Consider the following 26,826-nt stretch of genomic DNA (forward strand, 5'->3'; position numbering starts at 1 on the left):
TTCACACTTTGTCTTCTTGGATGAAGCCAAACTCCAGTTCACATCTCAGAAGCTCCAAGTTTCTGATGTTTCATTGATTTACAGTAGAAGTTTTCAGAGAGCTGGTGACAAATCCATTGGGACCTTGTGACCACTTGCTCTCCCTGAGTGGTTTGCCATGTCCCCTCTGATTTCCATCCAGCCCACTCCTCACGGGAGGCACTGGACCCATTGCAGGACCACAGCTCCCTGTAATCAGCGTTGGTGCAAGAACCACCCACACGGGTGGGGCATGGCTCCCAGCCTTCTGATGTCATCCTGGAGTTGTCACCTGTTGTGGAATTGGAGGGTAGAAGCAGGAAGGACCTAGGGGAAGGGCCTGTGATTGGGAGGGATGAGGACTTTCTGCCTGGAGGTGTGTGTGGCCTTGCGTGTGCTGCGTCTGTCAGGGTGGCAGGGCCTTCACATTGGCGCGCCTGTGGGGACACGTGTGAGTGAGCATCCTGCTCGCAGGTGAGACAGACGGCCCGGATTCAGTTCTTTCCTCTCTGGATGCTGTGTTCTGTGTGCTTGACCTTAAGCTAACAGGTTGGAGTCCCTCAGTTTATAGATTTTATTTTTAAAGCCTTTTTTGTAAAACACTAACCTCAGCGAAGGAGAAAGAAGTGAAAGGAAAAAAGCTGAGTTCAGCAGCTGTAGTTTGCTGTATTTTTCATCTTGCATTAGCAAGTTGGGACCACAAATAATCTGCTCTTATATGCTTCAGTGATGCTGCTGCTTAAGACTCGGCTCTCCTCCTAAGGCAGTATATTCCTTGGAGCCAGCGTCACTCCCCTTCCCCAACCTGCTGGCTTCAGTGGGGGCCAGGGGCAGGGATCCAAGTGGAAGGCAGAGCACAGAGGGGAGCACCGACCAGCAAGGGGGTGGGTCATTAATTTCTGAATGGTTTCTGGAATCAGCTAAACATTTCCTTTTAACCAGCTTCCCCAGCCTCATATCCTTTGTTAGTTGAGGAAAAATGTCATTTATAATGGATATTGCCTTGATAAATAGCTCCCAGGAAGCACAGCATTCTCATTAGTCTATATAATGAGAAATACTCCTAGTGGTGGCATAGCTGCCCAGATATTTGCCTGAATGGAAAAATATTTGTCTATGCAGTGGGCTCTAGAAGGCCTGGATGAAGGACGCCGGGGGGCCAGGCTGAGGGCCCAAGGTCCCCTGCAGCCTCTGTGGCCCCGAGGGAGTGTGTGTTCTCCCAGTCCTCTGTGAGAGCAGACCCGGACTCCCAGTCCTTCCTGCGTCCTGCTGGGCCAGGCCGCGGTATACAGGCTTCTCTCCCTCTCTGCCACACCAGCCTCCTGTCCTTGCTCTGGCCCCCTGCATTTATTCTCTTTCCATCATTCCTAGGGAGAGAAAGAATAAACATGTACAGAGTGAATTCTATCTTTCGGAGGTACTTTTGCATATGTGATTTCACTGTTTACTTTTGCATATGTGGTTTCATTTCCACACTCTTCTGTGTATGTGTCAGAGCCATTTAGGCACTAAGAGTTACCGTGATGTTTCCAGGGTTTACGGCTTATAAGCAGTGGGTGTTTTGATCCAAATACTCCACCCTGACACTGATTCCTTTTGCCCTTCTGTTTGTTTGAGAATGGACAGTTTACCCAGCCTTTCTCCACAGGGACCCATTGGATTTTCCTCTGTGGGTCCCCAAGGCACTTGTTCATGTTAAGAGTTGTGCTTAAGCATGTGTGTTAATTCTTGCAGGCCACTGGGGCCTCCTTTAGCAAATGGCTGGTATCAGAGATAGCAAAGATACTTTTCCAAGTTCCTAACAACCACCAGGCAGTGTCTGAGGAGGGGAGGGAGACAGACCCACCCAAGGGCATTTTGGGGGGCTGACTTATCTTAGTGCCAAAGTTAATGTGACCCTGATGCATTTTGCCCTGCTGCCACCTGGAAATGTGCTTGTAATTTTATTTTTCAAGGGGAGGTGCTTGGAGAGTTCTTGATTCTTTTCCTGCTTAGTGGAAAATCTTCTGTGCCTCCAGATATAGTCCCCATCCATCCATCCATCCACTCATCCATCCACTCATCCATCCATCCACTTATCCATCCATCCATTCATTCATCCATCCATCCATCCATCCATCCATCCATCCATCCATCCATCCACTCATCCATCTATCCACACATCCACCCATCCATCCACTCATCCATCCATCCATCCACTCATCCATCCATCCATCCATCCACTCATCCATCCACTCATCCATCCATCCACTCATCCATCCATCCACTCATTCATCCATCCATCCATCCATCCATCCGTCCATCCATCCATCCATCCATCCATCCATCCATCCATCCATCCATCCATCCATTCTTTCTTCCCTCCCTCCCTTTCCCCTTCCATCCAAAAGGCTCTGTATTCAGTGTCAGGCACTACTCTGGGCACTGAGGATTCAAACATGAATAAAGTCATTTCTGTTCTGAAAGAATTGATACTTTAATGGGAGAAACAGATACAAAAAATATAAATTATGATATGATTGGTGGGGAAAACATAATAACTGGTGTTTGCGAAACACGTTCAGAGTTGGGGCAAGGCATCATTCTCAGAAAGTTTTCTGGAAGCGCCGACACCTCCTGAACTGAGTTTGGAAGGGTGAACTGGAAGAGGAGATAAGGAGCGTGTGGTTGGGGGAAGGCAATCCTGGCGGGAGGAGCCTGTGGGGTAAGGCTCTGTGGAGCATCACGGTTGGGGAACTCGTGCCATTTGCTGTTGCTACGAGGGTTTGGGCGAGAGAGAGAAGGAGGAGGGGGAGAAATGAGATGGAGAGGTCATCACGGTCCCGATTATGGGTGAGGGTCAGGGTGGCAAATGACGGGCTCTTGAAACCCAGGAAGTCCTCCTTTGGGGGCATTAGTGGGGCCATAGTCACCAGAGTCAGAATAAGTCCCTCAAAAAGCTGAGGCCAGCGTGCTGGGCACAGTTCTAGGTGCTGTAAGGGAATTTCGGTGACACTTCCCAGAAATGACTAGACCTTTTTTCTGGTTGAGGATTCTCACAGTGGGGTAACTTGCCCAAGCTGTCCCGTTTGTGATTTGCAGAACTGGGGCTCGAACCCAGGTTGTTTGAGGCCTGGGATTTTGCTTTTAGTCACTGTGCCCCTCGTGCTGGTCTGTAGTTTAGGCTGGATGTTCCTCTGTATGTTATGTTTTACGAAATATGATTTGATGTCAGAGCCTATCTGAATCTCTGTAACAACATGCCGCGGAATCATAGGGTTTGGTTGGATTGTGAAGGTTGAGAAACACTCTGTGGAGGTGGGAGAGAGGGGAATTGCAAAGGTGGGGAGTGATCTGGGTCTTTGAGTGGGAGGTCTTCAGCTTCTGGAATGGGAAGAATAAAGGTTGAAAGTGCTTGAACTTAGCTCATGAGACTTCAAGTGTCAGAATCTTAGGGCTAATCCCTGGGGTTAGGAAGATCACGTGAGAGACGGACCACTGGCCATGGGGATCTTACCTGCTCCCTGGCCACCACAGGATCACCTGCTACCCCTGACTTAAAGGACTTAAAGGAGGTGGACCTGGAGCTTTTTGCTCTGGAGCAGGAGGGAGGGTGGCAGTGGGGAGGGAGAGAGAGAAGAAACTAACCTCATACCACCAGCAGGAACCATATCAGCATTTGGAGAAAGTTGAAAGAAATCTTTCAGCTGGATGGCTACCTAGCTCAAGGCTAACTACACTCTTAACAGAATAATAAGTCCATCCTCACTGAATAATTAAATAGAGAGCCTTCATAAGCATTGACTTAACGTGACAGCAAGTCTATAGTGACTCTGGGTTTGCTTATGTAAACACAATCTCTTGTTCAGCTTACTTAGCAGTTCAATGAAATAGAACAGTCCTTCAATTAAAATCAAATGATGCATACGTTTAATTCTTTTCTCCTCTTACCAGGTAATAACAGGTTTGGAACTTAGGTGAAGGGATTGGAGGGAAATTGGGGAAAAGGGCATCTGTCCATCTGCCTGTGTTTTCAGAGAACACGTAGGGCTATATCCAATGGTGGTGTCTAGAAGAAGGATGTGGCCTTGGCTCCCATCTCTGGGACCTGGGTGGGAGGTCCATGTGGGCTCGGGTTAGCTTCTGTCCCATCCAGACCCTCCCAATCCTCTCCTAAAGCAGGCTTCTGTTGGCCACTCTGGTTGGCATGCCAGTCTTTTGATGGTGGCCTGGGTCTAATTGATTGCTTCTGGTCACCTGGGGTCCAGTGGCTCCAACCACAGTCATCTCCAGGTCATTACCTCTGGATGCCCTCATGGCTCGCCGGGAGGAGAGAGGGGATGCTGGGTGAGCTCCAGACTGGATGGAAAAGGGGGGGCCAAGGAGGAAAGTAGCACCTCACTGATTCCCACAGATGACACTAGAAGAGAAATAAGCCTTTCTCCTTTTGCGGCTGTCACATGCTGGGAGAAGGGGAGGGAGCGGTGGGTTGAGAAAAGAGAGGGCTGGGTAAGGGTGGGGGCAGTGTGGTGGCGGGGAAGACCCACTGGCTTTGGAGCTAAGATTTGAAGCTAAGTCTTGTGCCTTGCTGCTGTGATATTAAGTGCGTTAATTAACCTCTCTATGCCTCTATTTCCTTACCTGTAAAACAGGGGTAATCATGCTAACTTCAGAGAACTGTCGTCAGGGTAAAGTGTGGTGGTGTTAGTGGAAGTACTTTGTGCGACTCGGGGTAAATGCAGGAGATGCTTGTTAATAGATCACAGATATTATACTCCTTTGGCCTGAAGGGAGAGCTCATGCCTTCTACACAGTGTCCCATGCTCAGCAGTCCCCTAATCTCGATAACAGTGTAGCAGGTGTTGAGGGGGCAGCATCATCCATTTGCTCATACAATCCTCGTCCCCACTGTACGAGGAGGTAAGTACTATTATAACCTCTGTTTTGCAGGTGAGGAAACCTGGAGAGGTTTAATGACCTTGTCCAGGCCACAGAACTGAGCCAACTTTCAGACCCAACCGGGATGACAAGATGTCAGAAATTGGACCTCACGGGTGGGCCTCCTTCTGTAGAGGGGTGGGGTTCTCTCAGAGTTCAGGACCTCCTGGGGAAAGGGAGCAAACATTTCTCCGTACAGTAGCCTGCCCTGAGCTCTTGGTCAGGTCCAGAAGGGTTCTGACCTGCATTTGCCAGTGTGACATCAAGTTCACTCACCTGCAAGCTCCTAGGACTCGGAGCTGCCCTGGAGTGAGGGGCCAGTGCTCTGAGATGGGTAGCTTTGCTCTCTCAGCCTCTTTCTTTTGGGATCTAGGGTCAGTCCCATTTGCTGATGCTTCTGGAACCAATAACATTTTCTCTAGCCAAAGGCTTCGAGAAATCATTGTTTATAAAAACGCAGGATTCCTGGGGCCTCATTCCATTAAATGTAAGGAAATAATTACCATCTTAAAGCAGCTTTATTAAAAGAGCACATAATAAACAGTGTATCTTTTGAAATTTAATTCTGGATCGTGTCAGTTCACACACTCACCATGTTCCCCTGTTCGTAACCAGGGTGCATAAAGTATATTGTCTCCTGCATTTTATCCCTTAACGTGATTTCATGTTTAAATTTTCACATGTTGGTATCCTCTACGTCCTTGTCATTTTCAATAGCGATGTGGCTTTCTGTGGCTTACCCATCTGAACCATTCCTCTCTAGGAAAGAATCCAAGGCCAGGTCTGTCTTCCTTCATGAATTCTACCGTCATCTGTTTTCCAAGTTACTCCCAGTGAAGTGTTCCTGTGATCCTGCCTCTTTCACGTGGATTAGATAGACCCTTTGTGGGTTTGGTTTTTGGTGTGTGTCCCTTTCAGTGTGTGCCTTTTTTATTTGCTTTGAACTTGGACAAAGAAGATCAGATAAAATCAGAGAGCAAAGCTAAGCAGTAGTGAAGAATTTTTCTTTTTTTCTTTTTCCTTTTTGGCTGTGCTGCGTGGCTTGCAGGATCTTAGTTCCCTGATCAGGGATAGAACCTGGGCCCCCTGCATTGGAAGTGTGGAGTTCTAACCACTGGACCGCCAGGGAATTCCCAAGAATTTTTCTGTTTTAAGTGACAGAGACCCAACTACCTTAAGAAAAATTAAAAAGGAATCTGTTGGCTTCCAGTAAAATATAGAAAGGGCAGGAATGTATTCCAGGACTCATACAAATAGGTCTCCCTCTGTCTCTCCTTGTCTCTAGTTTCTGTTTCTCTCTGCAGGTTAGCTGCATGCTTATCCTTACTGTGACCAAGAGGCTAGATCTATGGTCCCAATTTATCTGGGCTCACATCCATAGTGTCTTATAACCAGAAAGAAAAGAATGTTCTTCTTTGCTCCATTAGGAAAGTCTCTGGGCAGGGCTCTGCTTGGCCTGGCTTGTGTTACTTCCTTATACCTAGACTAGTCAGTGTGGCCAGGAAGAGAGCTGTGTGGTGGGCCAAGCTTGGGTCACGTGTCCACCTGTGGCTCCGGACGGTGGACTGCCACGGTTAACAGCCTGTAAGAACTACCTGGCCGGAGGAGGAAGTCCGCAACCCACCCCCTAAGGGGAGCTGCTGTTCTAGGCAGAAAGAATAAGTATCCATGTACACTTAAAGAATAAACAGGAGGGAAGGAAGCCAAGTGGATTCTTGATTTCATGAGACAGGTGGCGGTAGTCCTCAGGAACAGGTAGGAAAGGACGGGGGCTCAGGCTGTCCACAGTGAGCCCTGGAGGCGTCAGGAAACAGGCACGTGGGGGAAATCCATTTTCCCCTTTCTCAGTGTCCCGTAACATTGAGCCTACTTAACCGTGCCCTGCACCACCGGAGGGGACCTCGGAAAGCCACTCCAGAGGCTCTTGGGTCTATGAAAGCCATTTCCTCTGTGTTCCCCTAAATTGTCTCTGAAGACCACCCTGAGTAATTTGCATTTCTTGGGAACCCTTTTTCTCCTGCATAAGATATTCAAGTGCCCTGTCCATCAGCATGCAGCAGTGCTGGTGGCAGCCGTCTGGAAGCATTGTTAGTGGGGGCGGGTCATGGCAGCAGAGCCAGAGAAAGATGCTGTCCTCACCGGCAGGTGCCTGGCCCTACTTTGCTGGCTGTAGGGTGTGTGACCGTGCGACCTACCTCTTGGAGCTGCCGTGTCCTCGCTGTGAAATATGTCTACTTTGCGGGATTGTTCAGAAAGTTAAATGCGATAACCACGACTGGCACATGGTGTATCCTCAGTAAATATTAGCTTCCTTTACTCCTCCTCCGATTCTAAACCAGTAGAAACCCATGGGTTTCTGTGGCAGCAGCATAACAGGTATAACCTGATAAATGGGAACTTGGCCAAGAGCTTCAGACCCTAAAGCCACGTATTGGCCAGCATTGGAACGTTTTGGGCTTCGGGGGAGCAATTTACTGTAGTATTATTCTAGGCCAGACAGATTTGAGAAGAGTCTTTGTGCTTGGGAAGGTGTTTACAATCTGCACCAAGGGAGGGATTTGTTGATAACAGGTACCTGTACTTTCTTGGCTAAGGCCAAAGAAAAGAAGCGAGAGGTGTGTACCCAAGTGTAACTGTGTTTGTATGGGGATAGGAATGTGTGTGTGTGTGTGTGTGTGTGTGTGTGTGTGCGTGTGTGTACAAACATGCATAGTCTTGTAACTGTGAACCTTCTTGGGCTACAGCCTGAAACACTACTTTCTTCCATGGGCTGGGCTATATCGTAGGTATATTTAAAGCTGAGACCAGGGAGTGGAGTCTGGAGGGTTCCCACAATCCCAGCTCTGAAACCTGTGCAGATTTGCTTCATCCCCCAACTTTTGCCTGCATCAGAATCACCTGGAGGGCTGGTTAAAATGAAGATTGCTGGGCTCTGCCCCTAGATTTAAGATCTGTTATATCTGGGGTGGGATCTGGAAAATTTGCATTTCTAAGAAGTTCCCAGTTTTACACTGATGCTGTGGGTCTGCGGACCACACTTTAAGAACCACTGAGCTATAGGAATTCCACCCTCTCCCATCACCACCACCCCCACCCCCCAGTTTTGGATGATTCTGCTTATGTGGGTTGACCTTGGCACTTCCAGCTTTGCCTCTTTTTTCCTTTCAGGAACACACCTGTCCATCAAATAGGGTTGCCAGATCTAATAAAAATACAGGCTACCCAGTTAAACTTGAATTCCAGACAAACATTGAAAAACTGTTTGGTATAAGTATATCCCAGATACTGCATGGGATGTACTTATACTAAAAAAAATATTCATTGTTTATCTGAAATTCAAATTAAATGGACATCCTGCATTTAATCTGGTGACTTGAGGGTCAGATGTCTCTCTCTGCCTCTCTTGCCACTTTCCTGTGATCGAATAGGCTATAGCTGCTGGTGAAACAAGCCCACAGAGGGTTTGTGTGTTTTGGACAGACCCACCTGCTGTCCTGAGCTCATTTGGGGGTCTTTACTCCATCTTGCTGAGATGGACTTGACTCGTGTTCATTGTTGGTTCTCTTGCTGGCTCTCTGTTTTTCTCTTTGTCTGTCTGTCTCTCATGCTTTCCTTTATGCCATCACTCCTATGGGGGCTCTTCAAGGCAGAAATCTAGAAGTGATGAGGCTGGTCTAGGAAAAGGCTGTTCCTGGAAGTGAGAACAGAGTCCAAGAGACTGGGGACCTCATGGCGTCAGCAGGGACGAGTGGCATCTGGCCCAAGATCCCCAGCTGCCTCACCGCACATTATGAAAAGGATAACATTTGCCTTGGAGACTGTACCTACCAGGACTGGACTGATTCACTCATGGTTGGAGTTGAGAGCGTCATGGGCTTGAAGGAAATTGGCCCCGCTGGTCTCGCATGCCGGTGGAGGGAGCCGGCTGCTATGGGCTTTGGTGTGACTTAAGGGACAGAGGGAACTTGAGAAATCAAAGGCCTCCTGGAGGCTTGGACACGGCGTCCTCCTAAACGGCCCCACTTGTCACTCTGGCTTGCCAAGGCTGCCTGGATGCTGAGGACAGAGAAATGGAGCAACAGAAGGCCTGGCCGCTTCCCTTCCCTCCACCCTTCCCCTTAGCTCCTCTCCCTCCCCTCCCTGTGCTCTGAAGAGAGCCACAGGGCTGCTGTAAAGGAAGTAGGCTGTAGCCTCCGAGGAGCGAGGTGGCCTTTCCCCATTGGTCACCCAAGGTCTGGCAAAGGGGCCTGTGCTGCTCCTCCTGTGTCCTCAGCGTGGCATGAGGAGTGACGTGGGGCAGGGAGGCCGTTGTTCACCTCGGTCCAGCAGGTTGACTCTGGAGCCTGGAGGGTAGAGAGGGGGAGCTGTCCCTCCCCAATAGGCTCACATTGCCTTGTGTGGGGTCCAGACCCGCCTCGGAGGGGTGAACAGGTACTTTTCTTCTACATCAGACACAGGAAAAGCTACTCCCCGTTTGTCTGTGGCAGGCATGGTACTGCGGATGAGACAGCTGGGTAGAGAAGAAAGATAAGGACAGTGTCTCCTCTCTGTGCCCCAGCTCTCCCACGTATCCCGTGAGGGAGATAGGCAGGCACAGCCCACCCCATTTGATAACTGGGGACACTGAGCACAGAGACACACCAGGCCTGCCCAAGGTCACACAGCAGGCGAGCGGTAGACTGAATGTGGTTGTGTGACAGCTGCTCCCTCTCTCCCAGCAGCTGGATCTGCCCTCCCCTCCTCACTGAGGGGTCTCACTGGCCCACTGCACCTGGTGTTGGAACTCTTTCACTTTCCGTGTCCTGGCTTACTTCCTTTACCCACCCCTTCTCTCTGGATGACCTTGTCTCTCTCTGAGGGCATCATATTCCATTTTCACACGTTCCCTCTGTCTCCAGCCTGGGACCCAGTGATATTTTAAGAAGCCTCATGGATGGTGAGGACAGCAAGATCCTTGAGGTTCTTAATGTCAGTGATTGGAGAACCAGCCTTGCAGAAGGGAGGTGAGCTTCTGGGAGGATGGAGCTGGGCTCTCAGTTCTGCTGCAGCAGGTGGCATGCTCCTCCGGGATGGTGAGCCGGCATTGACCTCTGTGGAGCCCTGACCCCATCAGCTGGAATTACCTTCCTGACATTGCACTGACATGCGTGCCATTCCCATCCTTAGTCTGTCAGTCACATGGCAGGGCCTCAATACGTATTTGGAGAAAAGATGAATGGATATCTACCACTTGCCCAAAGGGGTTTGGAGGATATGGGTGAAGAAATCAGTAGAGTCTGCCACTTTGGGAATGTGTGTTCCAGTTGGAGAGAGCAAACAGGGCAATATCAGTAAGTCTGTATGCAATTAAGTATGAAATTGACTGGTCCAGACCATATGTGTAGCTGGAATACAGAGGTGGACAAAGTCCATGTGGCTGGAGGGGCAGAAAGGCCTTCACGGGCTGGACTGACAGTGAGCATTGGGGAGGTAGTAGGAGGGGCTTGGGCTCTCTGTGTGATCAAATGACATTAGAATGGACTCCTGTATTTTGGCTGAGAGATCCTATTAGAATGTCTCTTTGGTGGGGAGGAGATGGTACCTAGCAGCTCTGCTTGTAATCTTGCAGCCCCATACCCTGCAGGAGCTCGGATGTGGCTTCACGCTGACCCCTGTGGTCCTTCTCACTGCAGGGCCTGACCACAGCCCCTTGGCTCCTTCTGGAGGCAGACATTTGGCCAAAACAAACAGTGAAATCTTTGAAGGTGCTGTATTCATTTCCCTAGCTGCTGTAACAGAGTGCCACAACTGGGTGACACTGATTTTTTCACAATTCTGGAGGCCAGAAGTCCAAAATCAAGGTGTTGGCAGGTCTGTGCTCCCTGTGAAGGCTTGAAGGGAGAACCTGTTCCATGCCTTCCTCTTAGCTTCTGGTGTTGCCGGCAATCTCTGGCGTTCCTGGACTTGTAGGCGCCTCACTCCAAATGCTTCCTGGATCTTCACATGCATTCTCACTCTGTGTCTGTGTCTCTTCTCTTCTTCTTATAAGGACACCAGACACTGGGTTGGGGGCCCACCCTAATCCACCGTGACCTCATCTTGGTTACATCTGCAAAGAGCTTATTTCTGAGTAAGGTCACGTTCACGGGTACCAAGGATGAGGACCTAGCTCTTTGGGTGACACAATTAAACCCACGATAGCTGCTGAGAGATTTTGGTCTGTTGGCCTCCCAATCTCCTTTACCTGTTAAGTCTGTGTCCCTTCCTGGCCCCCTGACAGGTCTCTGGAGGTCTGGGGTGTGGGCAGAGACCATCTCTCATTGACCTTCATTCATTTGCTAGTTCATGGAGCAGGACAGACTCCGGTCTGGCCATTCAAGACCAAATGTCATTCTTGCCTTTTTTTTTTTTTGTGGTACGCGAGCCTCTCACTGCTGTGGCCTGTCCCGTTGCAGAGCACAGGCTCCGGACGCGCAGGCTCAGCGGCCATGGCTCACGGGCCCAGCCGCTCCACGGCATGTGGGATCTTCCCAGACCGGGGCACGAACCCACGTCTCCTGCATTGGCAGGCGGACTCTCAACCACTGCGCCACCAGGGAAGGGAAGGCCCCAAGTGTCATTCTGCAGGGGCTGGGGGCTTGGTTGGAAATGCTGCTTTTCCCTGTTTTGGGGACTGGGTGGTGAGGCAATAGAGGGTGTGATTTACGGGCAGGAAGGAGGGCGGAGACACTGAAGCTTTCCTTCTCTTTTCCTATGGAGGACGAGATACTTTTATAGAGGAGCAGGACGTGGGTGGAGGACCTGCCGGAAGGGGTGGCCCTTATTGTTGGGGCTCTGGGCTGGAGTCTTGGCTCTGCTGCTCGGAAGCTCTGGGGTCTTGGGGGAAGTTATTCAGCTTCTCTAAGGCTCAACTTCCTCCTCTGTGAAGGAGGATGGTGATAACAATTGCTTGGCAGATCTTGGCAAAGTTTCTGTGAGGATTACGTGGTAAAAGGTGGATGTGAAAGGACCTCTTCTTAAGTCACGTTTTTATCGTGGTCAATTACACACAACATAAAATTGACCGTTTCCACCATATTTAAACGTACAGAAAGTCCTTTTTATTCATTGGATAAATAAGGCACATGGGTCCCCAAGAAGCAAGGACTCATCTGAGGTCTTGCAGCAAGATGGGCAGAGCTGAAGTGAGACCTCGCCCCCAGCTCTCAGCTGGGAGCTCACCTTCCATCTCCAGCACCTCGCTGCCTCTGCGGGCTGCAGGGATCCAGGGACACTCAAGGTCTCTTTGGGGTCAAATCACTCTGGAGAGCTTCCTCGTTCTCCTAAACCCCCTCTTCTGGGACTGTGGGGCCTCCAGGGAAACCAGGTGGGACCCAAGGAGCCGCCTCTGTGTTGATAGCGTTCCTCTTCGGCTATCCTGGTCTCTCTCAACTTCTTGTCTTTTTCTCTATCTGCTCCTTCCTGATATGGACAGAGTTCCAGTGGAGAAGCAGGGGAGCTGAATTCGGGGTGACCTTTGGGATGGCTTTGTGAGGTACCTCACGGTATGGACAGAGCTTGGGCAGGGAGGCAGATGGCCTGGGTTCTGGTCCTTCCTGTGGCTACTGTAGTAGTTCTCACCGAGCCCGTATTGTCGAGGTCCTACTATGTGCCCATCACTGGGAAAACACCAGTGAACAAGACCTTGGTACTTGCTGCATGCAGCTGCTGTAAGACACTCGGGATATGATGGCGAGGACCTTGTGGCAAAGGGCACTCGCCTATAGGAAGCCCCGGTGGGTGGGGAGGTGGGCGGTGGCCTGGGCTGATTGATGGTAACAGCCTGGGGCCAGGGTGCTAGGGCAGGAAGAAGAAGGAGCGGGAATTGCTATGCAGGTTGGACTTGGGTGCCCTGGGCTCCCTGTGACCTCTGCATCCAGGTACTGGGGGCTGGAGACAGACCGGCTCAGACAGCAGCTGCCTTCAGGCAGCTCATGGTCGAGTGGGGAGCACAGAGCTGTGTGCAGGTGGTTCCAAAGCAGCTTTATCTGCACTGACAGAGAGGAACGGGTGATGACAGGTTACATCACCAGGGGAAGAAAAGGCTGATTCTGCCCTGCAGGATGGGGAAGCTGGTGGAGGGACGGCAGGGGAGGCTTTGCTCTGATTTGATGCAGAAGAGATGGGTCAGGAATGCCCAGGGGGTGTCTCGACCTAGGCGGACTCTTTCTTTAACCTCCCTGGGGGCTGTCCCCTTTGACCCCCAGACGGATTCTAAGAAGTGGCTGGGCGGGGATTATTCTACTCATTCTGTGAGTGGCAGTGGTGCTGTGTTGGAGGACTTGGGAAAGGTCACCAGGAGTGGGTTGAGCAGGAAGCAGGGCCTGGCCTTCCTGCCTGGGTCCCAGGCATTCTCAGCAAACCCACCCGGGTTCCCTCTGTGTCCCTCCGACGGAGAGACCCATTCAGAGCAGGCCTTGCCTAACCTGGGTGCCTGGGTCTCCAGGAAGTCCTGTCCTCAAGGAGCTCCTAGCCTAAAGCCCTCCAAGCTTCTTTCCCTCTGTCTTCCTCCTCTCTGTCTTCCTGGCTTCTTCCCACCCTGGGAGGCTGTGGAGGAGCCGCTCTGCCGCCGGGGAAGCGGGAGGGCCGCCAGACTAACTTGCAGTCCGATGGGTCTTCTCTTGACCCCAGGTCCCGGCTGGCGGACTTCCACGCCAACTGTCGTGCCTCCTACCGGACGCTCACCGGCTGCCCCACCGACAATTACCAGGCGTGTCTGGGCTCCTACGCGGGCATGATCGGTAAGCTGCCCCCACCCGGGCTCTCGGTGGCTCCCGGCTGCCCCAGGCTCAGGTAGGGACCGAGGCCCAGCTCAGGGCCGGCGGGTGGACAGCCTGAGCTGGCCCCTTTCTGCTGTGATGGGAGCCGGAGCTTTATCATGGGGGAGGAGGCCCCTGGGGCCTTATGTGCCACATGCCAGACGCTGCGCTAAGCAGTTCACACGGACTGTCTCACTGAAGTCTCCCGGCAGCCCTTACTAGGCAGGGGGTGGGGCTCCATTTCACAGATGGGAAAACTGAGGCTTGGGGAAGCTAAGTAACATGTGCAGGTTCACCCTGCTGGTCAACGTTGGCCCTGGGATCCAAACCCAAGAGAGAGCCTTAGCCTCCCTGACTGGAGGACACATGCTCTGCTTGCTGGCGAAAGAGAAAGCAAGGGGCCGTGCTCTCGTGCTCTCGGGGTGCTCCTGGGTATCCCCTCTGCTGCCCTGGTCTGTCCTTTATGCCATGACCCTTGCTGACCCCCGTGGTTTGGAATGTGAGCTGGGATATATGTGTGTTGAGGGGCAGGTGGATGGGAGGGAGGGGGGTGTCCGAAGCCTCTTCTCTGATGGGCCTGGGGTCTGGGGGCCCAAGGGGAAGCCTTACTGTTCCTGTCTCCTTTGCCTCCCTTTCTCCCTCCCTAGGGTTCGATATAACACCTAACTACGTGGACTCCAGCCCCACTGGCATCGTGGTGTCCCCCTGGTGCAGTTGTCGTGGGAGCGGAAACATGGAGGAGGAGTGTGAGAAGTTCCTGAGGGACTTCACCGAGAACCCGTGCCTCCGTGAGTCCTGCCACGTCCTCCGCAGCCAGCAGCCACCCCCCACCCCTCCTATCCCAGGGGGCCCTGGAGCTCTGCCTGGCCATTCCCTCCTTCCCCTTGCGGTGGCCAGTGACGCCTGCAGGGCTTCTCCAGCAGGGGGGTTGCCTGCGGAGACCATGGGTTTTGTGCTCTCGGAGATTCCCCCCGGAGCTGTCCGGAGGCCACTGGAGGCCTTCCACCTATGTCGAGTCAAGGCCGAAGGTTTCTGGTCTGTGATCCTGACAGTCTCAGCCAGGTTCCTTCAGACACAGCCCTGGGGTGAGGTCTTAGCATCTGTCACTTTTCCCTTTAAGGATCGATTTCCCCTTGGAATTGGAGTGTCACCAAACTCCTAACCCGAAGGCTAGAGAGAAGGAAAGGTCAGCCACAAGCTCTGCCTGCCTGGTCTTTCTAGTCTGACCCCCTCGCTATCCACACCCACCTGGAGATCTCCTCCCGCTTTCCTGCCCTCTTTTCTTCCTTCCGTCCATCTGTCCATCCTGCCTTTCTGACAGCACGGGGGGCTTAGAGATGGAAGTCACAGTGCTTGTCATTGAGCAGCTCACCCTCTGAAGGAGGTGCACCGTCACAGCCATCACAGTACGGTGGGGGAGGAACCGTGTTAGGGTGGAGGTCTGCAGAGGGGTCTGCAGAAGCCCAGGGTGGGGCTGCCCAAGTCAGCCTGGAGGAGGGGCGCCCTGAAGGCATCTCAGACCCACTTGGGGATCACTGGGGTCAGCTGAAGGGGCAGGGAGGACCTGCTCGTCCGCTCTGGGCAGAGGTGGGTTTCAGGAACTGCAGACCACTTAGCCTTGCCGCACTGCATAAGGATGCCCAGGGTCACCTGGACAGGTGGAGAGAGTCCTCCCGGTGAGGGCCCTTGCAGATCTGAAGGCGTTTGGATCTTAGGGTCCTGCAGGTGGCGGAGGTGGTGTGAAGCTCGCTGAAGGGGTGTTGACAGGTGGTGCCATGGTCAGATCTGAGTTCGGAAGGCTCAGTCCCTGGTTCTGGTGTGGAGGGGGTGGGGGTAGGGATGTGGTTCGCACAGGTGACCCAACACAGAGTCCACTAGAGGTTGTTGTAGGTGCTCTCGGGAGAGGACAGCACCCACTGATCCAGAGCAGCGGCGGGGGGTGGAGTGGGGAGGTGGCCTTGGTTGATGGCAAGAGGGTGGTTAGGGAAGTGTCCTGAGTAACCCAGGTTTCTGACGTGGGAGACTTGGGTGGAGAAAGATGTCACCGTCAGGACTAGAAACGCAGCGGGAGGCAATGTTGCAGTGGAGGGAGTGGTGCTTAGTTCAGGTGGTGACATGATGAACTTGAAGTGCACCTGGGACTTGGAGGTGGAGCTTCATGTAGGCTCTTGGCTTGGGGACGCAGTTTTGTCCAAGAGGTCCCATTAGTTGGTCCTGAGTGGATTAGTGTAACTGACTGAGTGGGGGGTGGATGAGGCCACCTGGGGAGGGGGACTACGTCGGGGGGCCGCGTGAGCGTGGTGGTCTGCAATACTGAATGCCGCAGAGAAGGTGGGCTTGCGCCCTGGGCACAGCCTGCCCCTCGCCTCCCGGCTCCCCACACCCCACTTCTCCTCCTGTTTTCCTCTTCATTCCGCATCCGGTACATTTCCTTTATTCCGGTTTCTCTTTTTCAACTTCCTTCCTTCTCTTTTCTTCTCTCAATATGAGACCTTGGTAGCTATCTGAAAGGGAGCTTCAGCCAAGTTAGTTTGGACGAGTTCCACCCCACCCCCAGCTCTGGGCTATCACAGGGAAGGTCAAGTTTGGGATGGCAAGGGGCAGAGTGATGGAGGGGCCCCTGATTTCTCTGTGTCTCCTGCTCTCTTTCCCCACAGGGAACGCCATCCAGGCCTTTGGCAATGGCACAGATGTGAACCTGTCCCCTAAAAACCCCTCATTTCAGGCCACGCAGGCCCCTCGGGTAGAGAAAACGCCGTCTTTGCCAGATGACCTCAGTGATAGCACCAGCCTGGGGGCCAGCGTCATCACTACCTGCACATCTGTCCAGGTGAGGGGATGCAGCTCTGCCGCTGGGGAAACGGAGCCGGGGCAGCCTGAGGGCTTAGAGAGGCACCTGATGCCAGAGGCGAGGTGGGAAATTACAGCCTGGGGGCCAGGGACGGGGCACGCAAGCTCCTCCCTTTGGATCAGGACCCAAGGGGCAGAAAGAGCTGATGGGGGCTAGTTTTCCATGATTAATTCACTAACTATCACCTTGCAAGTATCAGACACCTGTTCTGTCACAGGATTGCACTAGATGCCACGGGGGTGCCGGAGAAATGGACTGGTTACCATTTACTAACCATCTACTAATTACTGGGTACTGCGCTAGTAGACTCTACCTATTTCATTGATTCTCACACCATGACCTGTTGGGATTCTTGTTGTACACGCAGGAAACTAGCCCAGGGGTGTTAGGCGACACACCCAAGGTCACACAGCTGGTTAGTGGTGGAATAAGATTTCAAACCTACATCTGATTCCAAAACCTGTGATTTTCATTTGTTTGTCCATACACACTAAGAAGACCTTGTGCAGGATATCAGGGAAAACAGAGGAGGGGGGAAACAGTGAGGGTGAGGTGGTGGGGATAAGGGGATGTTTCAGGCAGGAATTGGGGCTGGAATTGCTAAGGAGGGGTGGGGTCTGGAGTCCAGCCAGTGAGAGCACAACGTGAGCATAGGTTTGGGGACTGGGGGAACAGGCCTGGCTGCATGTGGCAATGAAGATGCCAGTCTGAGTGGGGCGGGCTCGTGGGTGAGCACTCACTACGAAGTTTCAGTCTTGCAAGATGAGTAAGTCCTGGAGACCTGGTTACAGTGATGTGACTGTAGTTGACAGTGTTGTACTGTATACTTGAAATTTGTATAGACCTTAAGTGATGGATGTGTTGATTGACTCGTGGTGAGTATTTTACAATATTTATGTATATTGGATTGTGCACCTTAAAAATATACTTTTTTTTTTTTTTTTCTGGCCGTGCCGCTCGGTTTGAGGGATCTTAATTCCCCAACCAGGGATCGAACCGGGCAACTGCAGTGGAAGCGCAGAGTCCTAACCACGGGACCACCAGAGAATTCGCAAATAGATACAGTTTTTGATGGTCAATATAACCTCAATACAGCCAGAGATGAAGAGCAGTGGGCTTTCAGAGTGCTGGCATGAGACCTGAGCAGGGATGGGGCCTGGCAGAGGTGTCCAGGTCGCCCCGGGCACACCTTGCTCGTGCCCGTCCTGGTTGGGAAGCCCACTTCCCCTTCCCTTCCCGGTGGGCTGTAACAGCTGACCTCCAAGTGCCTTCAGGTCAGGCCCAGCGTGGGCTCCTCCATGCCCCGCTCCCCTCCATTAGGCCGCCCCTCCTGATTTGGGCTGAGGTGCCCGTGTCACCCCTGGGTGGCTTCTAATTACACTCAACACGCTTCAGCGGCTGCTGGCGGGGCTCGGGGGCCACTCCACAGACGGTTGCCAGTTCAATTTCATGCTAGAGTGGCGGGCAGCTCGGCAGGTCAGGGCTGCGCCACCTGTCAGGTGACCAGGCTCTGGCGTGGTCTCTCTGGGCACTGCCAACCTTCCTCCCCAGCCCCTTGGGGCTGGCTCACTGGGGAGATGCCCACTCATCAGGGGCTGTGGACCCTTCCTAATACTCCCACAGAGTCACTGTGGACGTGGAGAAGTTCAAAGCCCTGGTCTCATGCCCACCGCAGCCCCCTCAGTGCCTGATGACTCTGACTCCCTTTTTCCCCCTCGCTGTTTCCCTCCAGTGGTTTTCTGAACCATCGCCTGGTTTCTTTCAGCCCCAGCCTGGTTTTCTGCAGACTCACCATCTGGGGGCTTGTCTTACACTTGGTTTGATTCCAGTGGGGTTAACACACGATCTGTATGAGAGATGACGTATGTGAGGAACCTTACACACATGATAGGTGTTTTGAACCCTGGAGGGCTGTCTGGCAGGGGGCTCCCCCAGGCCTGGCCCCAGGGTCCGTCCACTCGGATGTGTTGACTAAGTCACTCTGGGTGGGACAGCAGGGGCGGACCTCCCAGGAGGAATGGAAGAGAAGCAGACCCTCAGAGGGACCCACCCACCATCACCCTCATACCCCCGTTCTTTCTCACAGAAACTGAAAGGAAAGGGCCTCTGATTCTGTTTTAATTACGGTCTTTTTTTTTTTTATTCTTTCATTTAAAAAAATTTCTTTATTTTAATTTTATTTTTGGCAGCGTTGGGTCTTTGTTGCTGTGCGCGGGCTTTCTCTAGTTGCGGCGAGCGGGGGGCTACTCTTGCTTCTCATTGCGGTGGCTTCTCTTGTTGCAGAGCACGCGTGGGCTTCAGTAGTTGTGGCGCACAGGCTTAGTTGCTCTGTGGCATGTGGGATCTTCTCGGACCGGGGCACGAACCCGTGTCCCCTGCATCGGCAGGCGGACTTTCAACCACTGCGCCACCAGGGAAGCCCTAATTGTGGTCTTTTAAATGAGCACCTACTACTCTGTGCCAGGTGCTGGGCGTGCAGAGGGAATAAGCCTGCGTCCCTGCCCTCAGCTTGGCTGGAGGCTGGTGTGGGTGGTCTGTCCCTCCCCAGCCCGTGCCCCCTCCCTCAGCTCTGCTAGCTTGGAAGGGCTCTGTGGTGGCCCTTGTGGGGCCCTTGGGAATGACAGCAACCCATGGCCACAGAAGGGAGTCTCCGAGTGAGGGCAGAGACAGGGAGCTGAGCGAGGGAGGGAGGGAGGGAGAGGAAGGCCGCACACCCCAGACACCCCTGGAGAGAGCGGCAAGATCACTTACCTCTATCCTCCTTCTTAGCCACAGGTGGACCCTGGGGGAAGCCTTAGGAACCTCCTTCACTGACCCAGAGATGGTAGCCAGGTGGGGACCTCACATGAGTGATTGGATGTTAGCGTCAGTGGGCTCTCTGAGAGCTCCTTCCCAAATCCCAAAGGATGGAAGGCCAGTGTGGACAGTGGTTTGTGCACAGCACCCCCGGCCCCCGGCTCCTGGACAGTTTTCTTTTGGCTGCGCTGTGCTGACTCTTCCTCCAAATCCGCTCCCCCAAAGGACTTTCCCACAGTGGGGCAGGGTCTGGAATTGGAGGGACTCTTGTCTCCACCGAGGGGCTGCTGAGCAGAAATGTGGGTGTCTTAGGTACCAGAGAGGAGCCTGGAGCTGGGCAGACCCCGAGTTGGCCCTGTGTCTGTGGTCCTTGACGCTCTCTAGAGTCTGGCTCTCATATGCTTCCGTTCCGGGCTGTGGTTCCCTCTCCGGGTGGCCCTGCCAGTCTGGGGCTCTCTGGAACTTGGAGAAAGTGTGGCAGAATCTGCAGAACAGTGTCTCCCTCTGTCCCTGCTACACACACACACACACACACACACACACACACACACACACACACCCCTCGTGTGAATTCCCTCCCTCCTGCCCAGTGGTCCCTAAAGCGAGGAATCTACAGGAAGCCATCAGTCTTGCACCCTCATCCAAGGTCCTTTGTTTCTGAAGCCCATCAGGCACCCCTGGTGTAGGCCCGACGGCCAGGCTGAGCAACATGCTGGCCCTTGTGCTCGTCAGTTCCTCTGAGCGAAGGGCGTCTCCTTCCCTTCTCTTCCAGCTCTCTGCCTTTGAATCCTACTTGGATGTCACCTCTTGGGTTGTCTCCTGACTCTGCTCTGGCAGAACTGCCTTCTCTTTGCTTAGGGCTCCCACTTTGCCTCCCTTCAGCCCCCATCACCACGTGTTCTGCTCCCCGCACCAGACAAGCATCCCTGGAGGGCAGGGGCCGCATCACCCCCCTTGGTAGCCCTTATAGCCGTGTGCTTAGCGCCTGGCATTAAGTGGGCGCTCCACACAGGTCAAGAGAAAGAGCCCAGAGTTCCCGATCATTGGATTGATGGGAACTTCCTGCTCTCTGTTCTAGAAAACGGTCTGTTTTGTTGCTCGCAGGCAACTCTATTCAGCTTCCCTCTCTCTCATTGATGCCCTCTGTGTGCCGTGAGGTATGAAGGTAAAGAAGTAGGTAAAGAAGGTGAAGATGCAGGAGGATTGGATAGAAGGCTCTTTTGTCATAAGATGGGACCTGGACCGGGGCAGTGCAGTGTGGGCAGGGCAGACTGGCAGTGGGTTCCCACTTTCCCTGGACTTGGTTTGTTTCCAGTGTCCTTGGTGTTCCCGGCGGGTGGCTCTGGGCCAGTTTGCGGGACCCTGTCATATCACCTTCTGCAGGGCTGCGGGGCCCTAGTAACGCAATCTCCTTTGCTTTCCTTGTCTCCACCGGCCAATTTCTGCTCTCACCCTTGCTAGTGCCCATCACATCTGGGGGAATTAAAAATGAGTCTGGAGGGCTTGCCGTGAGCCCTCCTCACCACATGCCGGCCACAGGCTCAGCAGCCGGCAGCCACGTCCGTCTCCTCAGCCCCCTGCCTGTTCCCTGGACGGGTCTCTTACTCAGCACGCAGGCTGGTAGCTGTCAGAGCACGGGACCCAGAGGCTGGTCAGTGTATCCGTATGCCTATTAGGCATATATTTCTGATTTACAAATTCGGCTCGTTTCAAAGCTTTGAGAGGCTGATGCATTCCTTCTTTTCTTCCCTCTCTCTGGCTCTCCCTTGTACTCATTCATTTATTCATCCGTCAATGCATTCCCTCATTTATTCAACGTAAATTCTTACCGCACGTCACCCTGTTCCAGGCACTGAGGCTGACCAGCATATGAGGCCGGTACCTTGGTCCTCATACCAGCAGGAGGGACGGGGTGCACGCTCAGAGAATTACGGGGCAGGAGGTGATGGGTGCGCCAGGGGGCTGGCTAAGGCGTTATGGACGCAGAGCGGGGAGGTGGCTTTGGGTTGGCAGTGGAAGCACAGGACTCATGGACCAGGTGTACCCTGCTGCTGGGCCTGGAGGAACAGAGAGAATTGAGGACACGGAGATGCAGAGATGTGGAACTGGGAGGGGTGGGCGAGGAGGGAGCAGAGACGGGAGTCAGGACAGCACAGGGCAGCTGAGGAGGGGGGCGGGTCCTGCCGGCTGAATCTGGCCTGCTGACTGTTTGAATAAATTAAGTTTTATTGGAACACGGGCCACACCTGAATACATTAAGTTTTATTGGAACACGGGCCACACCCTATTGTTACGTATTGTCCACGTGCTGCAGGCAGAGTTAAGTTGGGACTGACGCGATGGCCGGCAGAGCCTAAAATTGTTACTCTCTGGCCCTTTGCAGAAAATGTTTGCCTCCCCCTGACCTAGAGGAACACAGGCCATGCGTTTGGGAGAACGCAGGGTTCTGATATGGGAAGGAGCGTGTGGGGAGTCAAACCTAATTTTCAGGTTGAACTGGTGAGTGTGGAGAGGCCGCTGAAGGCTTCTGAACAGGGATGTCTGATGACAAGTGTGATTTGGGAAATTAATCTGACAGCAGGTGGAGACTTGTTGTCGAGGGAGAGTGACTGGGGGACCTGTTAGGAGATTTTTGCAGTAGTCAGTGAGAGTCGATGGTCATCAGAAGTAAAAGAGGGGTTGTACTAGTGGATGGTGGGGAGTGGAGGAGGGCGAGGTGTGTTACTGGGGGTGGGCGTGTGCAGGACGGAGGTCCCCAAGGGCACTGAGATTTGGGGATGGGGCCGGGGACAGAAGCAGGGGACACAGGAGAGGGCCTGCCAGCCCCGGCCAGGGGTTTTCCCATAGAGACAACACTGGACTTTCTGGCACCTGGACATGCCAGACCCAGTTTCCGGAGTGTGGACAGAGGTGGCAAGGAAGAGGAGGAAGACGATAATTTCCTTCTAACTTCCTGAGCAAAGGGCCCCTCTGAGAGAAATTTCTAGAAGGATGAACCTTGTCTTTGCTGCCATCCTCCCTTCCTGCCACCGAGATAATCGGGTGAGCTAGGCATCAAGGATGGTCTTGGGGAGGGGTGTGACCTCAGAGGACAGCTGCACTGTGGGGGGCTTGGGGAAGATAGAGCCTCTTCCCCCTCCCATTTGCTGAACTGGGGCAGAGGTGACCTTGTGGGTGTTTATTTCTCTCATCTGGGTGTGAGCAGGGCTGTGACTCATTCATCTTTGGAACCCCCTGCAGGGGAATGGTGTGGGGGGGAGTTAATGGTGAAGGAGACGGTGAATTTGAGCCTAAGGCTTGGGCATTAGGTAGTGGAACCTCTTTCTCTATGCACTTCCCCCATCTGCCACTTTCAGAAAAGGCTGGCTGACTGGCAAACACCCACACTGTTCTGTGTGCCCAGGACTGGGGGAGAGGTCTTGGGCTTGCTGTCGGGGGAGATTACTGCAGCCTTCACCCCTTCGCTGTCTGTTCTGTGTTTTCTGGAAGTCAGGTGGAGGGGTCCACTGGGGCCCAGACTTCTCCCTGGCTTTGCTTGCTGAGCTGTCAGGGTAGAGCTAGGATAGCCCCAGGCTACCAGCTGACCTGGGTCTCACCCTGCAGCCCCAGTCCTGGGAGTTTACTGGATGCAAACGCTGCTTCGCTCTGCATCATGCTTGGGGATTAAGGGGCGTTTATACTTGTCCAGAGCTTTAGTCTCATGTATCTCACGGTGCATCAGTGAGGTTCGCTTGACTATCGCTATTTTATAGATGAGGAAACCGAGGTGCCAGTAGATGAAGGGATTTGCCAGGGGTCAGTGGCTGAACCAAGACTGGAGCCCTGGGCTCTGGCCTCTGGGGTCCTTCCTTGGATCAAGGGGCTGTTCCACGGGGATGAGCACCAAGGCTTAGGACCCTGCAGTCTAAAAAGGAAAGGCTGGGATGGGTCTCTGAGGACAAAAGTCTGTAAGCTGGGTGTTGTAGCACTTGAAGGAAGTACTTGAGGACAGTGAGAGGAAGCCCAGTGTGTCACCTGGCCACTCAGCACGTGGTCAGTGTGTGGCAGGTCAGCCCTGGAGCCTGCCAGATGGAAAGGCCATTGGTTCAGAAGGGCTTGGGCAAGTGCTGTGGATGACGGATCCAAGGTGGGTCACTGAAGGGGCATGGGGAGGGGTCCTGTCCTGATCTTCATGGAGCCCAGTCCTTTTCCCCCACCAGGTCCCTGTGGTCTGTCAGAGACCACACAGTGGGTCGGATTCCTTTGGCCCTGGTCCTGGGAGGTGGCATCCCTCTCTCGCGAAAATATGGGTCAGAGGACGGGATGAAGGGGTCCTCTCCTGTTCCTTCTCCTCCCCCGATGATCCCTCCCTCCCCCTCTTCCTTACCTGGTGCTCCTGTCTCCTTGGGTGCTGCCTTTCCCTCTTTCTCTACTTCATCCCTCCTCTCATTTCCTCTTACTCCTATCCCTTTCCTCCTTCTCCTCTTCCTCTTGCTTCCTATCTAATATTTGCCAACACCCCGTCCTGTGTCTTCCCTCTTCAGAGGAGACTTTCAAGTCCCAGGCGTCTCCAGAGCTGAGCGTTCAGATCCCACGTCCTCCCCCCACGGCTCCTCTCTGTGTGGTTGACCAGGCTAAGTTGTGTCCAGGTCTGTGTCCAGGACCCGGGGTTCCCTGAGAGCTGGCATCCTGTCACAGAAGTTCAGGCCAAGAGGTCATCTAGTTTAGCTATTTTCTCAACCTTATTTATTTTTAAGCCACAGACTTCTTTTTTTTTTTTTTGGTGGTACGCAGGCCTCTCACTGTCATGGCCTCTCCCGCTGCGGAGCACAGGCTCCGGACGCGCGGGCTCAGCGGCCATGGCTCACGGGCCCAGCCACTCCGCGGCATGTGGGAGCTTCCCGGACTGGGGCACAACCCCATGTCCCCTGCATCGGCAGGCGGACTCTCAACCACTGCGCCACCAGGGAAGCCCGCCACAGACTATTTTTAAAAATAATTCTGTATATCACTCCAACATATAAAACAAGTCAAAATGGAGCTTCTTGGTTGAGGTAGTGGGGAGGACCAGGGTCCCCAGCTCTCTGCCTGTGATTCCACACAGCCTCCTGTTTAGTGGGCACTGTGGGAGGGGGCGCCAGAGAGAAGACAGGGACCCTGGAGGGGGCGGAGACACGGCTGCTGTACCTGCAACAGTTAGAGCTGGAAAGGCTGCCAGGAAATATAAGTGCTGGGCTGCGTGGCACAGACCCTGACAGGCTACAGGATGTCATAGGTGGGGACCTAGCTGGGGCTGGGAGTTGCTCAGGGAGGTGACCGAATGAGGATGGTGGGGGGCATTCAGGTGTAAGCTAATGGTGACAGCGCAGCCTCTGAGGTGGGGTGGGCAGGCTCCATCAGGCAGTGACCTCCCACAGCCCTATCTGGAGCTGCACTTGGTCCTGGGCAGTGGAATCCAGTCCTTGGGTCCACAAGGGCCTCCGAGCACACACCCTTCTGCAGGGATGCAGGTTGGTGGCTTGGCTGGGCTAGATCTTGGCACCCAGAGTCACTGGTCCTGAGGTCTTATACAGGATCCTCCTTGGTTGAGTCCCTGATTCTGTCTCGGCTGCACTCATTGTCCCCATGATCACATTTCTACCTTCGGTAGTGACTCTGCTCTTGGCTGGGGCCTCTATGTGACGGCTGGGGCCTTGTTTAGCTGACCAGATGCCCTGGGTGGTAGATTGCCTGTGATGTTCAAGGCATCATTAATACCTCTGGCCAAGAGCAGTGGTTTAGGCCTAATTTCTTGGGCTTCCCAGTTGCTTCTGGTGGCCAGAGCCATTTGAGGCCAGTTTAGAAACATCACATCTCCCAGCTGGTTCCCATGGATCACTATTATGATGAAGACAGCAAAGGGATGCTTATCACACATACCCTCTGGTCCTCATCCAGGTGGTTGTGCCAGGGGTGGAAAACCCTGGAGTCATTGCCAAGCCAGCTTTCCTTCCTCATTCCTCACCTGGACCACAGAGCTCCCAGGTGCCACACAACTGTTTAGGATGGAACAGCCAACACCTGGCACCATGGCCAGATGTCTGCCTAACCTGCCCCAGTGGCAGACATCACTAATCAATCACAGCTCTCTTCCCCATGAGCCCAATGAGGACTCATGATTTTTCTGGAGCTGGCACTGGGATGCTAGTTGTGATCTGTGGCATTCATTCATTCATTCATTCATTCACAGACATGTTAATGAATGATGGTTAACAAACAGTAACTGAGTATAACATTTATTGAGCTGCTGTTATATGAGGAAAGAAAACATGGTCCCTGCCTCATCAAGAGGAGCTCTGAGTATGGTAGACAGACCCGGGAGTGGCTTATTACTCTATTAGGCTGTCAGTTGGAGAGCAGAGTTAGAACTCCCTTCCTCAAGAGCCCTAACCACTGAGAGTGTCAGAGAAGGGCAAAGGTCTCTGTGCTGCTAGTGCTCTTTGCGTGTACCCTGTGATGTCAAGGGTGGACGGCAGGGCCACGGAATGTGTCGTCTCATCTGAGTCATGGGACAAAGCCCGGCCAGAGACCCAGCCCCGGTGATCCATCCTTACTAGCGCCTTCTCTCCCACAGGAGCAGGGGCTGAAGGCCAATAACTCCAAAGAGTTAAGCATGTGCTTCACAGAGGTGAGTGAGGGCCTGAGTGGGGGTGAGTGCCGGGGGCTGGGCCAGAGTGGGTTGTTTTCCAGGAGTGCCTTGGACTTGAAGCTCCCAGATTCCATTGCATGGACTGGGCTGGCTGAGCTTCTGGCCCACCTGGACCTGGGTAGGTGCTCACCCTGTTGGGGGTGAGGGTGGGTGGGTGTAGATGTTGCAGCCAGGGCCCTTACTTGTCTCTGGGGTGAGATGCAAGAGGCTGCTCTGAGCAGAGGTCCTGGCAAGCCTTCCTGACTCTTTAAGACAGGTGTTCCCAGCAGCCTGCTCTGTGCTGGTTCTGTGACATTGAGGAGGTGGAATGATGGCACAGGACAGGGGCCCTTCCTTGAAGGAGCCCCAGCACAGGAGTAGGTCTGTGACTATGTATATGTATAGCATATATATAGCTTAGAGGAGAAGTAAAATTAGTGAAAGAGTCTGCAGAAGGAGAGAGAGTTCAGACAGGGGTGTGCAGTGGAGGCTCCGTGGAGGAGGGATTCCAACAAACTTAGGAACCCGGAGAACGGAGCTTCTCTCTTCACCCCTTGCCTCCCCTCCCTTCCTCTCTCCAGCAGCAGGTCCTGTGGACCCCGGGACTTTCTTCCTTTATTTTTATACCATCCCCATCCTTGCTGGTCTGCATCAGCCAGGCAGGGAGAGCAGCCTGTTGCCCTGGGGGCTGCTGCCTTGTTCCCCGAGTAGTCAGCTGAGGCATAGCCCAGCTCCATGGAAGCCTGGCTCTGCGAAGAGGGTCCCCTGGGTGACCAGGAGGGCAGGGGCCTTAGTGCTCCACTTCCAGAGTCTTTTATTCT

The 26,826-nt window shown here is 53.4% G+C and overlaps 1 protein-coding gene across 1 annotated transcript in view; it reads left to right on the forward strand.

Annotated features, from left to right (window-relative positions):
* GFRA2 (GDNF family receptor alpha 2) overlaps positions 1-26,826 on the forward strand; it is a 90,212-nt gene that overhangs the window by 58,801 nt on the left and 4,585 nt on the right. Inside the window, 4 exon segments of the mRNA XM_022562902.3 lie at positions 13,585-13,694; positions 14,360-14,500; positions 16,370-16,542; positions 25,952-26,005. Coding sequence (XP_022418610.2) covers positions 13,585-13,694; positions 14,360-14,500; positions 16,370-16,542; positions 25,952-26,005 — 478 coding nt within the window.

The sequence above is a fragment of the Delphinapterus leucas genome, chromosome 6, assembly GCF_059928025.1.
Source record: "Delphinapterus leucas isolate spDelLeu-1000000601 "Yukka" chromosome 6, BTC_Dleu_Yukka2, whole genome shotgun sequence".
Taxonomy (NCBI): Eukaryota; Metazoa; Chordata; class Mammalia; order Artiodactyla; family Monodontidae; genus Delphinapterus; species Delphinapterus leucas.